This window comes from Scaptodrosophila lebanonensis, unplaced genomic scaffold (genome assembly GCF_003285725.1).
Source record: "Scaptodrosophila lebanonensis strain 11010-0011.00,11010-0021.00 unplaced genomic scaffold, SlebRS2 tig00000101-arrow-pilon, whole genome shotgun sequence".
In the NCBI taxonomy this organism is placed as follows: domain Eukaryota; kingdom Metazoa; phylum Arthropoda; class Insecta; order Diptera; family Drosophilidae; genus Scaptodrosophila; species Scaptodrosophila lebanonensis.
In genome coordinates, this window is record NW_022060569.1 from 892,203 (window position 1) to 908,540 (window position 16,338).

Sequence of the window (16,338 nt, forward strand, 5' to 3'; positions counted from 1 at the left end):
GAAACGGTAGTACGATAAACGTGCAAGGATGGTTGCGTACGTACCTGGCCAAGAGATTTACAGGAGAAACTTTGTCCTTAGTCGATTTAAGGACAGCGTGAACGCAAGCTGTGCCACACGTATGTAAAATGCCGTGTCCGGAGCACCGTGGGCAGCTTATACGATTTGGAAGACATGCACGGGCGAGGACCAGTGCTACCAATTAGGAGGGTTGCAAAGTGGGGAAAGTAGCAAATCCTGGGGAATGGCAAGTCATGACCTCAGGAAAGGGCAAATAAATTGTGTCCAGTGAGTGAGACGCACGTGAAGTTACGAACAAAGAACAAAATAAGGGGACTAGAAGATTTATAAAACACCGGAGTGACGACAGGAGGATTGGGAAATACACCAGCGGGGGTTCATAGGCGAGGTAAGGATCTTAGAAAGGCCAGTGTGCCGATAACTAATTCCTTACCATGTATAATAGGAGTAGCAGTAACTGCGGACGGTCCAGAAAGTGCGCTGTGCGCGGGTCGACACCGAACGTCGGAAAAGTTTATACTAGCGGCAGAAGGCAGCGCCAGCACCGACCGGCAATACTGCATCTAAGGCAGCACCTCGGCCCTAGCTGAAGCCAGACCAACTTTCATTTATCCTGAAGTCCGGGCTAAGTACCATCTCTCTTTTGTTTTTTTTTGTTTGACGCACATATATAAGCATTTGATTTAAACTCACACCACAAAATTTATATACACATATCAACACATACCCATATACACATATCCATATACTCATAAATATATTATATTATATTTTTTTATTTTTTTATTTTTTTATTTTTTTTTTATTTCCTTTGTACTCCACTTGGGAGCTTAGGGCTACTACAAGGACATTTTTCCAATCTTAACACTCTCTATTTCTAGCCGTCTGTCTGGTTGTGTCCCATGTGGTTTTGTTGTTTCTGGGAGAATTCCTGAAGGGTGCATCCGCCGCCAGGTTGCCGTCTTTTTTAGGTCTGCCAATCCCGTCTGCTTCCTTGGGGGTTCCAGCGCCATCCTTGACATCAAACATCGAAGTAGTGGGAGTCCTTTTTGGATTCAGTTGTCTTGTAGTAGTTTCCATAATTATGTAGTTGTCAGTCGACCTGGTGATTGGCCAGATGCAACTTATCCCAGTGGTGGGGCTGCCACCTGTCGCCGCCGGGGAGGGGCGTCGTGGGGGGTTTTAACTATTATGCAGTCCAGATAGCGTGGGTGGATAAATGACCACGACGTTGGAGGCATGAGTTTAGGAGAGTTTTTTCGAGAGGAGAAAATTTAGGTCATGCTCTCGCCATGAGTGGGGCTCGAACCCACGACCTCTTGTTTGGTGTGCGCATGAGCGCATGCGCACAGTGGATAGCGATCCACTACGCCACCGAGGCCCCGATATATTATATACACCGCACATATAATTCAACCCCCCACCGCCACATACACACAATAGCCCAAATAACACAATAGCCACAAAACTCAAACACTAAACACAACACAAACAATTCACTATTTTAAAGAAAGGCTTAAGAAATATATTTATACATAAAATAATAAAAAAAAAAATGTAAAACAAAAAGAAAAAAATAGAATTGTAGAAATATATATATATATATGTAAGAAGAAAAAAAAAGGAATGTGTAAGGTGTATTGAGCGGCGCAGTTTTTTGTTATTGATATTGTTTGTCACCATTAGTAACATATTCCTCCCAAATACTCGAGTGTAGGTAGGGGTGGGTTTTTTTTTAAAGCAAAAGTAATAAATTGGCCTATGGAGCCAAAGTAAACTGCAATGCATCAATCCCATGGCCTTTATTAGTATCACATAGATTGTAATAAAATACTGAATTAACCATGAATACTGAGTAGAGTACTTTATGGGGGTGAGATGGGGTGACAAAAGTCACCGAGCAGGAGGGAGAATTCCAAAACATTCATAGAAGGGAGTCGGCCATAAAATACCAACACCGGCTCATGGTAGGGAGGGCCACGCGGCTGTAAAGCACCGAAACAGCCACCACACCTCCCAAAGCTCTCAGGCGGCCATACACCGGCAATTGCGTAGGTAGGTGTGTTTGAAGAAAAATATAAATTCATTGTTGGTCTGCCGCACCCCTGTCGCGGTCGAATCTGACCCTGAGCCGATGGCTAGCCGGCGTAACGACACTGCCAAAGGTGGACATAACAAGATGGCGCTGAATTTTAAATAGACCTGGGTCTACATTTTAGCAAATGTTGCCCCAGTCCGAAGCGAGGTAAAAGCCAGAGTCTTGTTGTTTGTTTTTTTTGTTGATTTGTTTTCTTTATTTAGTGTTTCAATGTAACTTTCCACAGCGATAGCTGCTGGCGGCCCCTGAGCCCTGGTAACCAGCAGAATAGGTGCAGCGAAGGAGCGAGTGTAGCAGGTCCGTGAGGGGTCTTGGTGCCCACTCATTGTTGCCCTACAGGGTGTTCCGAGAGTAATGTCTGTTAGGTGTTAAGTAAAGAATAGTCTAGTTGCCTTGTTTTTTTTTTTGGGTTAGTTACCTTTTTTTTTGTGGTTATTTGGTATTTCTTATGTATGGTTGCGTAGTAGGTCCATGTCCTGTCCCAAGCGGAAGGAGCATCATTGCCCTACGTAGCAGAGCATGGGAGCAGCAATTCGCCATAGCCCAAGCAGGATTTGAGTTTTAGTAGGCACCTGGAAAAAATTGGGTGGTGTAAAGCGTGCGATAGATACATATATGTTTGTTTTGGTTGTTTACCTTCTGCAGTGACAGCGTGCGTTGTGCAGCGTCATACTGAGGATCCCCATCTCACCCTTACATGTCTAGTGTTGAGCCTGTGAGTGTAAAGAGATATTGTTTTGATTTATGCTATTGTCTGTTAGTGGTAATTACCTTTTATATACTTATTTGCCTAGCAGCAAATAAGTGCGCAATAGACAGGAGGTCAGTTGTGAATGGTCCCAGTCTAGCACAGCTGTTCCTGGGCTGAGCCATCGATATCGTTTGGTATCGGTGAGGTATTTTGGCACAGGTTAGCGGATAGGGCGGGAATTTGAAGTTCAACTTATCGTTAGTTTTCACTTAGTTTTTTTTGTTAAGTCTTTTTTTGGTGTACATTTATTTATTCTCATTTATTTATCCTTTTTTTTTTGGCTATGTGTTTAATGGTATTTATTCATATATATACATAATCATTTGATTTGATTAAATATTCCGACGGGTACTTAGCTAACGATATTATCCCCGCTTATCATTTAAGGAAACACATACGAGTGGATAGATCTATATATTTATTTGGGGTTTGCTCGTTTATAATATAGGTATACATTTTCTTTATATAATAATCGGTGGGTACGAATCCGAGTACTAGCAGTGTTTTTTTTTTTTGGTTTTGGATTAGAAAGGTACTTAGAAATGAATCTAGACCCGAATGTTACCCGGAAGGTCAGGCGGAGTCAGGAGTTTAGTAGAAATAGGCCATTGGTTCACTTGGACTCTCCTCCTCACGTAGGATTGAGTGAGGCGGACAAGCCAGCAGAAGCACTGAATGATGACGCATCGCCGCCGAGTGTAAACGGGGCAGCGTTCCGAGGATTTGGGGATGAAGTGCCGAACAGTTCCGGAGCAGCAGCCGACGCGCGCGCGTATGACTATGGCGGTGGAGAGCAGGGCGGCAGAGCCGAGTCTTCGTTGCCAAGCGAGATTCGGTCAGCGATCAACGTGGCGTTAGCACAGGCCCACGAGACGTATCGCGCATCGTTGTCGTCAGAAGTAGCGGCATGCTGTCGTTCATGCGCGAGATTAATGAGGCAGTGGCAGCGCTGAGGCAGGAGGCACCGGTGGGCAGGCCAGGGCGAGCTCACGCGCAAATGCAGCGGTCAGCTATAGGCGGGTACGAGCAGGCAGAGAAGGAAAGAGAGTTGGTAAGCAGTAGACCAGCAGCTGCAGCACCGACTCACCTGTTCGTCGACAACCGAATTTTAGAGGCAGAATAGCGGGCACATATTGAGCCGCGGCAGTCCTCAGCCGATCCGTAGATGCGCGATTTAGGCCCTGACGTGCACAGGCCATTAAGGCGAACCACGATGGGCGATTCCCGGCCCGACGTCGTCCACATCAGGAAGTGGGGCCTTGTGTTTGATGGCGAAACAAAAGGAATGCCGTTGGCGGAGCTTATATTCAGGTTGGAGCATCAGGTGCCTTGTATCAGGTGCCCTGGGCCGACGTGTTGCGAGACTTCCACTGCCTGGTGAAAGGAAGAGCGAAAGATTGGTATTGGATGTACATACGTTGCTCGGGCGTGCCGGACTGGCCGAATCTCCGATATGGGCTGCAGCAACAATTCCAGACTCGAAGATCGGAATTTGAACGAGAGCAGGAGCTGAGGGAGCGGAAGGAGCAGCATGGCGAGAGCATAGAAGAGTATATTCAGGCGATGTTGGTGTTGCGTTCTCGGTTGGTGTGTCCATTTTTGGATTATGACCCTATTAAGGTGATAAAGACGAATATTAAAGACACCGTGTCTAGGGTCATCTATCCGATGAATATCACGAATCTGCAGAAGCTGAGAGAGGAGTGCCAAGACGCCGAAAAGATGCTGGCAACGCATTGGCGCGGCCCTCAGCTAGTACCAACTACGGTCAGCAGCGAGAGCAGCATCGAGTACATGAGCTGGACGTGGTAGCGGAGAGTCAAGAAGGCAGCCAACTGGAGCATTTGGAGGTGGTGTATAGGCCACATGAAACTGGTGGGAGCCGCTCGACTCTCAAGTGTTGGAATTGTGCCCAACCAGGGCATACATATTTCGATTGCGAGTCCGCGGTGCGCAATATGTTTTGCCGCAAATGCGGACAACCAGGCGTAGTGCTGCCAAGATGTCCGAAATGCCGTCCGGGAAACTCGGAGAGTAGTCCGACGCAGCCGGAGGAGTCGCACTCTCGGTAAACGATAAAGCGCGTACCTCCGATGAAACAGTAGTTAGGATAGGAATTAGTAGCGATAAGGATGGTACCGTTAGTCATATTTACTCACAGATATATAAAGTCAACCAGGCAGTCCCACCGAAGACAGTTTGGTCGCAGCGGAAACCCTTGGAGTAGCGTCAGCGCGACTATGAAGTAGCTAGAAACTGCATATTTGGTAGCCAGTACGAACTGGATGCGAGAGGGGCGTCGAAGACATCCTTGCGGGCGCGTGGGATACACCGGGAACGCCGACAGAAACGTCAAGCGGTGTGTGCAGCGGTGAATTCTGCAGGTCGTGCCGACAGCCGTCCATATGCTACGGTATCGATTGAAGGCAGAGAATTTACCGTAGAGGCGTAGCAACAGGAGGAATTACAGCGACTCATGGCCCAATTCAGATCCTTCGAGGAGCACGGTCTGGGTAGGACGCCAGTGGAGTAGCACCACATTCAGTTGTCGGAGGGGGCACTGCCAGTGAAAGAGCGTTTTTATCCCGTGTCACCGGCAGTGCAGACGCTATTGTTTGCAGAAGTCGACGAGATGCTTCGGCTAGGGGTGATCGAGCCAAGTGAGAGTCCATGGAGCAACCGAGTGACTTTGGTGAGGAAGCCTGGAAAGAACCGGTTGTACTTAGACGCGAGAAAGCTAAATCAGCTCACGGTGAAGGATGCTTACCCACTCCAGAGTATTGAGTCAATTTTGAGCCGAGTGAAGGATACCGTTTACATCAGCAGTCTGGATTTGAAGCATGCTTTTTGGCAGATCGGGAAAGCCGGCAGTACACCGCGTTTACGGTACCAGGAAGGCCACTATACCAATTTAAGGCCATGCCGTTTTGGCGGCGCAGCGCCTTTGCCGTGTGATGGATAAGGTGATTCCCCAGCGTTTGAGAAGCCATGTATTCGTCTACCTGGGCGACCTTTTCATCATATCCAGAGCAATTGAGGATCATTGCAAGGTGCTGTTGGACGTGGCGAGTGCGTTGAAAGTAGCCAACTTGACGATTTCCTTTAAAAAATCCAAGTTCTGCTACAGGTACTTGAAGTATTTGGGGTTTGTGGTTGGCGATGGTGCGTTGCGGACTGACCCAGCGAAAGTCGAGGCGATTCGGGCGATTTCCTTGCCGACCAGCGCGAAGCAGCTCCGCCGATTCTTGGGGACCGCGGGCTGGTATAGGCGTTTCATTCGGAATTTTTCTACGATTTCCGCGCCGTTAACGGACTGCCTCAAAGGGAAGGGAAAGTTCCAGTTATCGGGCGAAGCGGTTGCGGCATTCCAGGAGTTGAAAGGGGCACTCACCTGCGCGCCAGTGTTGGTGCATCCAGACTTTCGGAAGCCGTTCGTGATCCAATGTGACGCGAGCCAAGCGGGCATAGGAGCGGTTTTGTTCCAGTACGATGCAGACGGGGCGGAAAGGCCGATAGCTTTCTTTTCAGCGAAGCTTCGGGGCGCTCAGCTAAACTATAGTGTCACCGAGAAGGAGTGCCTGGCTGCGGTAAAAGCGGTCGAAAGATTCCGGCCGTACGTGGAGTTGATGCCGTTCAAGGTGGTGACTGATCACGCCAGCCTGCGGTGGCTTATGTCGTTGAAGGAGTTGGACGGCCGATTGGCGCGGTGGTCGTTGGCCCTGCAAAGGTTCGACTTTACTATTGAGCATCGGAAAGGCCAGGACAACATTGTAGCCGATACGCTCTCGCGGCCCTTCGAACTCGAGGAAATTGATTTTTTTGATTTCGAGACCACCGAGTTCGAAAGTGCGGAGTATACCGAGCGGCTGAAACAGGTGCAGGAAAGCGCGGAACTATTTCCGGATTTGCGCGTGGAGGATGGGCTGTTGTATAAGCGGGCGCAGTTCACGCGGCCCGAGCGAGAGGAATTTTCCTGGAAGTTCTGGGTACCGCGTTCTGTGTCCGCAGCCCTTATACAGCAGGCCCACGAGAGCGACGCGACCATGCATGGGGGCATGAAGAGGACCATAGAACGGCTCCGGCAGTTCTACTTCTGGCCCGGGATGATGGCACAGGTGAAGAGGTACGTGGCCGGTTGCGAGACGTGCAAAGCGACAAAACACAGCACGCAGTTAGCGAGGCCGGTGATGGGTGCCGAAACCGTATCGCTTCGACCTATGCAGAGGCTATATCTAGATTTTCTGAGGCCGTATCGGAGGTCCAGGAGAGGGAATACCACCATCCTGGTAATTCTAGACCATATGTCCAAATTCGTGTGGTTGCGAGCGATGCCAAAAGCAACAGCGGCGGCAGTGGTCCGGTTTCTGCAGGAGGAGGTGTTTTCTGCATTTGGAGTCCCGGAAACCGTCCATACCGACAACGGGAAGCAGTATGTGTCCAGCCAGTTTACGGGGTTCCTGCAGGGGCTGGGCATCACCCTCGTACGCACGGCGAACTATGCCCCACAGGCCAATGCGGTGGAACGCGTGAACCAGACGGTGCTAGCGGCCATCAGGACGTATGTACAGGGCGACCACACGAAGTGGGACGATAAGCTCTCGGATGTGCAGTGTGCAGCACGTAGTGCCATCCATAGCAGCATTGGCACGTCCCCGTACTTCGTTTTGTTTGGATGCACATGTTCACCAGCGGGAAGGACTACAAGCTGGCACGCAAGTTGGGAGCACTGGAGGACACAGAATTGCGCATGTTGCCCATAGCGGATCAGCAGAAGACAGTGCGGGATGAGGTACAGCAGAGTGTCCACCTAGCGTATGAAAAGGCGAAACGGCAATACGATAAGCGTGCGAGGATGGTTGCGTACGTACCTGGCCAAGAAATTTACAGGCGAAACTTTGTCCTCAGTCGATTTAAGGACAAGTATGTGAAATGCCGTGTCCGGAGCAGCGTGGGCAACAGCCTGTACGAATTGGAGGACATGCACGGGCGTCGGCTGGGAGTCTTCCACGCCAAAGATTTGAAGCAATAGCAAAGGCCTGGCTTTGTTCGTCGGTAGACCGAGAGACCCATCGCAAGGTGTGGGCGTTGGCCTACGTTGGGCAGAAGAGGAACCGCGGCGCTTTCCACTCCCGTTTCTTTTCAATTTGCACAAAAATAAACCGGAGTGTGTTGTTATGTGCGACGCGGCAGTATTGGGAAACCTCAAATGGCATAAGACGAAGGGGATGGCAACTCGCGCGATTGACAGCTGGCGCGGGCTGATACCGAGTACTCGTGCGTGAGGTGCGAGGACCAGTGCTACCAATTAGGAGGGTTGCAAAGTGGGGAAAGTAGCATCGGGGAGAAGGGAAATTATCGGTTCCATGAAGAGTGGCCGGCCGTGCCCTTTGTCAAGGGCAGAAGGAAAGCGAAAGTGAAGGAAGTGACAGCCAGAAAATTTTCAGGCGCAGAAAAGTGTGGAAGTGACCGAAAATATATACATCAGTGGTGCAAATTGGAGATCCAGGAAAGGGGAAAGGAGAGTTTAGACCCAGGTTGTACATGCAGAGGAAAAGGAGCAGAGCGCAAAAACAGACGAGGTAAGGGGCACAGAAAATGAACCAGGCGCAAGTACTAATGGTGCTTTATTCAGTCCACCAGGCTAGGGGAGTGAGAGTGGGGGCAAGTCGCCAACGTTCGAAGAGGCAAGTCGCCAACGTTGTACGGGACAAGCCGCCAAAGCGGATGGGGCGTACCGGAGGAACTGCGTGCTGGAAGCGAGAGACTGTTTCTGGGCTAAGTACCCCCTTTAGAATCTAAGTTTATATGAATACTCCCACTGGGATAATTTAAAATTATATACATCACATACTCATACATATTCGATCCATAAACCCACGCATATGTACCATTCGAGCAAACCATAATTATATACAACCATACGCACCTAATCCATTTAATGTAAAGCCCATAATTATATAAAGCCCACCCCTCCATAGTCCATTTACATACAACAAACTCCAATATATAACACCAAAAGAAAATACACATGTATGCCATAGACAAAATTCAAAATACACACCCATTCATATACAAGTCATATAACAATACAATACAACACACAACACACAAAACAATTAACAATTTTCTGTTACACACATAGCCCAAACGATCACAACATAATATAAAACATTAAACAAAAACACAACACCAAACAAGTAACCATATTGTAAACAAAAATTCAAATGTATACTTAAAAAAAAAAAAAAAAAAAAAAAAAGTGAAAGAAAATGTATAAAATTTAATATAAGTAAAGGAGTTTGTAATGTGTATTGAAGCGGCGCAGTTTTTTTTTTGTTTATCTCCTGTTAATAATATCCCTCATAACCAAATACTCGAGTATAGGTAGAAAGAGGTTAGGAATTCAAATAAGTAAAATAGGCACAAAGAGCCAACGAACTGCAGCGTCCCAAAACTCAATGGCTTAAGTATAAAAGTCTATTTTTATTGTAATAAAATTTAAAATTTGAACATGAATCTGGAGTAGAGTCCATTTATGGGGTGAGATGGGGTGATAAAAGTCCCGGAGCAGGAAAAAAAAACCAAACCAAGCATGTTGAAGGGAGCCGGCAACAAAATGCCGAAACCGGCTCAAGGTAGGGAGGGCCACGCGGCTACATGACATCAAGGTAGCCACGACTCCACCCAAATTCCACAGGGGTCCCTCAGTCGACCATATGAGTAGGTGTGTTTAAAAAAAAATATAAATTCATTGTTGGTCTGCCGCACCCCTGTCGCGGTCGAATCTGACCCTGAGCCGATAGCTAGCCGGCGTAACGACAGGGGATGCACTGGCAAAGGCGGGCATAAAAAAATGTAATGTTCTATTCGGGCCAATGGGGCATCTTTATTGCTTGGTTGGTTTGAATGCTGGTTTTTTAAGTATACATTTAGTAATTTGCTAATTAAATAATATTTACATAGGATATGCAAAATATTTTTGATGCAGATTGTTCAGAAAACCTATAAGGGTTACATTCCAATGATTATTTTTATTTGCAAAAATGTGTTAGTGTTTTTAATAAAATCTCCTGGAAAAACATACAAGATTTTAAACCTCCAAAGAGTGTGAGTTGGTTTTAAGGCGAAACTTGGTGGGAAGACATTTCTCCTAAATGTACAAATTGTGATTTTCATAAATTCATACGGAGCCCACAATTTTCATTGAATATAATCGTTCGATTTAATACTTGTACCCAAACACAATGACTTTGGTCAAAACCAAAACTTATTCGTGAGCACAAAATCACTTTTATATACAGTCGATACACTTGTTATCGATATTTCTTACATCTCCATTATATTATTATTAATGCTTAACTTTATAAAATGGAGAGAAGTAACGCAATAAGTATAAAACTACGCAGGCAATCTCAAATCGCGTCAACGAAGAAAGTGGATTCGCCTATAGCTAAATATCCTTTGCAACTTAAATTTTTTCATAATGCATATGTGTGTATGTATGTATGTATGTACATAAATAAGATTGCACTTACATACATATGTACATATGTATGTACAAATCAGGGTGTTTAAATAGAGCTTGTTGACACCCAGATGGTTTAAATTATGTATAATGTGAATGTGTATGCATGTGTATTTTAGTATCGCAGAACACTTCGTGCAGAAAAATAAAATAAAATTTTTGGTATTCCTCATGCGGATCCATTAACCAAACCCACTTATGCACAAAAACGTAAAAATTTTATGCCGATCGGGATTTGCTAATGAACACAGTACATCTACTAATGTGTTTTACATACATTCATACATATTAAGAAATACACTCTTTTAAATTGTTTTTTTCCTTAACCTTATACACACATATGACTCTGGTGGTAACTTGACATGCATTATTTGTAGAATCCCAATTAAGTCTGCAACCGTATGGAAGATTCATATTAACTCTAAACATCACAAGGAATCAATTAAGTTTGCAAAGCAAGAACATTGTGAACTCTTCAATAAACAAACTATCAAAGAATCGAAACCAATATTATTACACAAAAATGCACGCTTGAAACCAAAAAGCGACATAATTAACAATTCATTTTTGGAAACGAATGGTTCTCCGTTAGAAGTTATTGGATCAGTTGCACCGGCTCAGATATTACCAGAACAATTTTTTGATAAACAAACTGCTAGTGCGATTCCTGATTGCATCCAAGATGAGGAGTGGTCTCGCTTTCAACGTGAAATTAAAGACGCTGACACAGTATCAAATATAATTATAGCAGAGGAACAACAAAATTTTAATATTAAAAGACAAATAAAAGAAATAGATGAGCAAATTGAAAACTGGAATAGATTTATAAAATTAAATTATAAGCAAAATCTTTTAAAAAAACATAACCGAAAAGTCTACGACAATATCGAACCAAGCTCAAGTGAAGAAGATGGTATTGAAGAAACTTTGAGTAACTGGAGAGTCAAAAATTTGCAAAAATAAATAAAAAGTATTATTGAAAAATGTGTTTTTAATATTTAATGAATGTTTATTTTAAACCGAAACCGCGTGACAGTTTTCGAATCAAGTTGTGACTAAAAGGTTTGAAACAAATTTTTATACTGAATTTGTTTTATGGTTGAGGAAAAGGAAATCAATATATTTCCAATTTTCAAATTTGATTTTGTAATGGTTAGGTTAGATATGTGTATTATATTCCTCTCTCATAAAAGCTCTGGCGATATAACTGTCATTTGTCGGAGTCTTCCATTGATTGCATTTGGTGACGCTCAGAAAACTGTAGGCTTTATATCGCGTCTGGCATATTGGGCTGTTGGTGAAACGTTGCTTGTCCCCTTTAACCTACTCTTGCAGTATTATCTTTATGACCGCAGAATTCAGGTTAGGTTGAGAGAGGCGGTAGATATTGCCTTACGATGCCATCGCTGAAGAGCCTCAGCGTAGTGTCCTTGGTCCACTGTTCTATTCTATAACTACGGCAGAAACTCCAGCGCAGAAGGAGGAGGAATCATTTGCAGACGACATCTGCAACTTCTCACGTAAATGATTCAGAAACGTCTGCTACACTATGAGAAGGGACGATGGGTCTGCGGTATGGCAGAATGATCAAATCCTGCAGCAAGCCTAGGAAGCCACATACTTGCGCATCCTATTGGACCGCAGGCTTACCTCTAAGCCCAACATCATAGGAACAGTAGCAAACTGCTGGCCAAGCTAAACTGGCATACGGACTACTACTAGGTGCAACCACCATAGCAGTCGCTATAATCGGTTGACAATGCATCGCAACAGACTTGCAATCAACAAGAGAGAACGATATAGTCGAGCAAGCCCGACAGTAAAATACTATGTACCCACTCCCACAAAAAAAGAAACAAGGGGAGAAGCTAAAGTCAGGTTTCCCGACTTCAAAATACTCTGTACGTATGTATGTATATGTAGAATAATTATAAAAATTAAGAAAATTAAAAAAAAAAATGTGATCGATTTTACCTCTCTCGGTATTCGAACTCACGTAAAGGGTGTATAATTGCACATATACAAAACAATGAATGTCTATGCGCGTGTATTCGTGTCTGTGTAAACATGTTTGCAGTCAACCAAACAGCAATCAAAAAAATAAAAAAAACTCGTATAGCATACAATTCTGAAGAAAGTTATAGCCATAAATAAATTCGCTGGCCATGCTCTGCTTGCAGCGGTGCCGGCAGCGCTGTCCGCAGCTGTTGTTGTTATTGCTGCTTGAGTTCAACTTTGTGCTGCATACATACACGCATACAAACACGCAGAGACACGATTCTGATGTAAATGTATGCTGTCGAAACTGTACATGAACATGTCTTTAATTTAATTAAATAATTTAATGAATATACTTTTTTTAATTATTGAAAATTTTTATTTTTTCCTTTTTGGTGGGAGGTACAGGGTATTTAAGAGTTGAGCTTGCTCGACATTAGCATTCTTTTCTTGTTTCTGCCTGAATTCATGAACGACCATAGGTTAGGATAGGTAGGCGGGTAGTAAGGGTATACCCCTGACTCACTTAGGCCAAGATTTGAGTTGTGCTGCCGCATGGGAATGTGGAATAGGCCAATGGTCACTGCATGCTCATGAATTACATCCATCCGGGTGCTTGGAGAAATTTTCAATTATTCCTCGGCCTACTTCTGGCTAATGCCGATAAAGTTTGGAGGAAATAGGCTCCAAAAAACGCTGTCTTGTACTAAGTAGGCCCGAACAGTCGCAGAAGAGCTGAGTTACTGTTTCCTCCTCTTCCTCGTCCTTACAACTACGACAGAAGTCGTTGTGGTGGAGCCCAAGGCTGGCGGCGTGGACAGTAGCTTCTGCTAAGTTTGCAGAGCTCTGCTAAGCGTTTTTTTTTATTGCGAGTAGGCCACTTTAAACGAGTGTCATCCATCCACATTCGATTTGCAACCGCTTCGAAGTGGTTTCAGACTAATAGCTTGCAGCTGACCATCGGTATACCAATACGTTCCGTATCGGGAAGGATAGGGACAGTGGTACCGTGTCTTGTCAGCTCGTCGGCTTTCAAGTTTTCCTCTATGTCCCTGTGCCCTGGGACCCATAAGATGGAGACTGAGAACTATGCTGCCAACTCGTGAAAAGATCTGCGACAGTTCTGCGCTTTTTTCGAGTTAGATGAGACTGCACTTAGGGATTTGATAGCTGCTTGGCTGTCTGAATAAATGCAAATGTCTTTAATATCTGTGTCTACACTTAACTCAGTAGTGAGAGCCTCCTATACTGAATTCTTCGCCGATGCGAACCTCAAGCTTGAAACTATCAAGAAAGATTCGTACAGAATCGTTTGAGCATGGTGTCCTAAAGTCCATTCTTCCCTAGAGGGAATGATGGTACGGAAAGGAGTGGTGCTTAGCGGTCCCGAAATTGTAAGTTCAGCCTGTTGCTGAACTTTATATAACCTCTGAATGCGTATGTTTTTGGTGAGAGCCGGCCACGATATAGAAACTCCGTAGAGGAGAATTGGGCGAATTACCGCTGTGTACATCCAGTGAACTACATGGGGGGTCATTTTAGTCCGATGGGTTTTTTACAAGTGTAGAACGCGATTGCGGCTTTTCTCGCTCGTTCTTCGATATTTAAGTTCCAGTCCAGCTTCCTGTCCAGTATCAGGCTTACTATACTTTGCTGAGCGATAAGGGTACCCCGTTTAGAAAGTGGGATCAGAGTAGAGGAATCTCGTACTTCCTAGTAAAAAGAATCAACTAAGTTTTACTAAAATTGACGCTGAGTCAACTCGTCGTCCTCCATCTGGATTGTGTGCTGAGGACATCAGTCATGCGCTCTCACAGAGTCTGAGGAAATTTTCCTGAAAAAGATACGACTACGTCATCTGCGTAGGCAACAATACGGCAACCCTCCCATGCGTTCTAGGGACCGCAGCAGTGAGTTTACCGCTACGTTCCATGGGCGAGAGGACACCTTGAGGGGTTCCGCGACTCACATATCTGGATTTTCAATATTAGAGGCAATGGCATTTCTGGCCTTTTTCATCGACTCGCCAACTTGGAGAGTCCACCAGGGAGGCTTGAGTTCTTCCCTTGGCTTTCCGTCGGGGCATGATTCGAGTATAGCTGTTTCGCAAAGTATGGTAAACCTATCTACAGAGTTGAGGCGAACTTAACCCTGTCTGGGACTTGGGGGGGGGGGGTCCCTGGTATGGGATTCCCTAGAAGATTCGAGAAAGAAAGCCAATTGGTGCGTCTGGGGTTCCTAGTCGCAGTTGGTTTCACGTTTCTGAAAGATACTTCAAATTGAGTCTACCTATGGTCTGAAAACGAGTGTTCGGATGGAACTGTCTATTTTCTAATGCTATTGTAATGCAAATTGAGTCTACCTATGGTCTGAAAACGAGTGTTCGGATGGAACTGTCTATTTTCTAATGCTATTGTAATGCAAATTGGTAGTGCATAGTTCAAACTGCGAGCTTGGCGCTCAAGTATCGATTTCCGCTTATCGATACGCCCCCATGCGCCACCTATCAACAGCTGTTTTTACAAGATCCATGCTGCCGCTGCCAACTTCTAGGCTTCAACCGCAACTAACTTTAAGGAGTTGCTCTCTTCCTGGTGTGCGCTGGACCGACACGGTTGTGTTCTCCGCTGATGCGGATCATTTAAGCATCTCCATATGTGTAAATTAAATCTTTAAGTATTTGGGCCATCTGCCTGTTTTGATCGCCATTGAAGGCTAATAAAGTGAAGTAAAGGAAAGATGAGTTGAACGGCGCAATTATTTCTTTGGCGCTGCTGTTAATTCTTTGAAAGTGGGCCCTTCTCTGACAAGCGTCGAAGAGCGCCACTTCGCGCCTCCGCTATACAGATTTGTTGCTGCAGCCACTTCGCCAGCCGCCACGCTGCTGGTCCCTGCTGCTTTACACACCTGCCCGCTATTGTTTTGCGTAGCGAATCGCCAGTCACCGCTCGGCCAAAGGGACGATTTACGCTACACTATCATATAGCGTGTCTGAGACGACGGTGAGGTATAGAACCTGGCTTCAGTTCCCCAAAAGCAGGATCAGATCCCAAGTTGCATAGTAGTAATTTGGTCATTAGGATATAGTTGAAAAGTAACTCGCCCCGGCCGTTGGTGTCAGTACTGCCCCACTGAGTATGATGTGCCTTTCCATCGCAGCCGATTAGGAGGTCGATCTTTCTCCGTTTACTGTCCTCGATGACATGTCTTGTCCTCTGGAGAGGAGGGCCTCGTATGGCATGTAGGAGCGGTTTTTGGTTCGTCTCGATGCATGCCGCATCACACATCTGCAATTTGTCGTGCAATAAAAGCGGTCTAAGGGAGAATTACAGCGAGCACCCCAATTAAATACATTAAATGCAAAAATTGGACCTCGTGGTTTAACAGCTGCTGGTGACTGGTTTGCAAAAAGCTGGTTGTTACGGTCAAGTAGGAGCGAGGAGCGTCAAGTGGAATGCATTTGCCACAGCAAGACGGTGCGGAAGCCAAGAAGAGGCACCAGCAGCCATAGATCAGCACCCGCTTCAGGTGCAGCCCAAACCGCCGTCGAGCACTAGCAGCCGGAGAGCAGTAGCCGTGCCAGCAACAGCATTAGCGCCAGGAACCAGCAACCATACCTGTAGCGAAATCACAGAACCAGGTGCGGCGGAATGGATGTTACGATCGTGCGCCATAATAAAATACGATCTTCCTAACAGAATAGCTAGTCGGTATTTATCGATGAATCATCGATATTTGCAATCGTGCTTAAGTTGGGTGTCGAAGTGCTGCCCAGTCTTAGTGTTCAAAAGCTCTAATAGGTTATACGTGGGAAAAGTCATTGATTTGTGCTGCGAATGTCTAGCCGGGACATAGCTTTAGAGAGTAGTAGAAGAATTCCAAGACTCGCAGGGGGTAAAGGGCAAAAACATAATTTCAGTCAATTCCTAATTTGGTTTGAAATTT

General features: G+C 45.4%; 1 protein-coding gene across 1 annotated transcript; it reads left to right on the top strand.

The window, feature by feature from the left end:
• The first annotated feature begins 10,198 nt into the window (after positions 1 to 10,198).
• LOC115628103 (zinc finger protein 830) lies at positions 10,199 to 11,392 on the top strand. The gene is made up of 2 exons (XM_030524084.1): positions 10,199 to 10,324; positions 10,734 to 11,392. Exons 1-2 carry the CDS (start codon positions 10,239 to 10,241, stop codon positions 11,356 to 11,358), a joined length of 711 nt encoding a protein of 236 aa, XP_030379944.1. The 5' UTR covers positions 10,199 to 10,238; the 3' UTR covers positions 11,359 to 11,392.
• The last annotated feature ends 4,946 nt before the right edge of the window (positions 11,393 to 16,338 follow it).

Coding starts and splice junctions, on each gene's coding strand:
- LOC115628103 (XM_030524084.1), top strand. CDS start 10,239: ATGGAGAGAAGTAACGCAATAAGTATAAAACTACGCAGGCAATCTCAA. Junction 10,325..10,733: donor GTGGATTCGCCTATAGCTAA/ATATCCTTTGCA, acceptor CCTTATACACAC/ATATGACTCTGGTGGTAACT.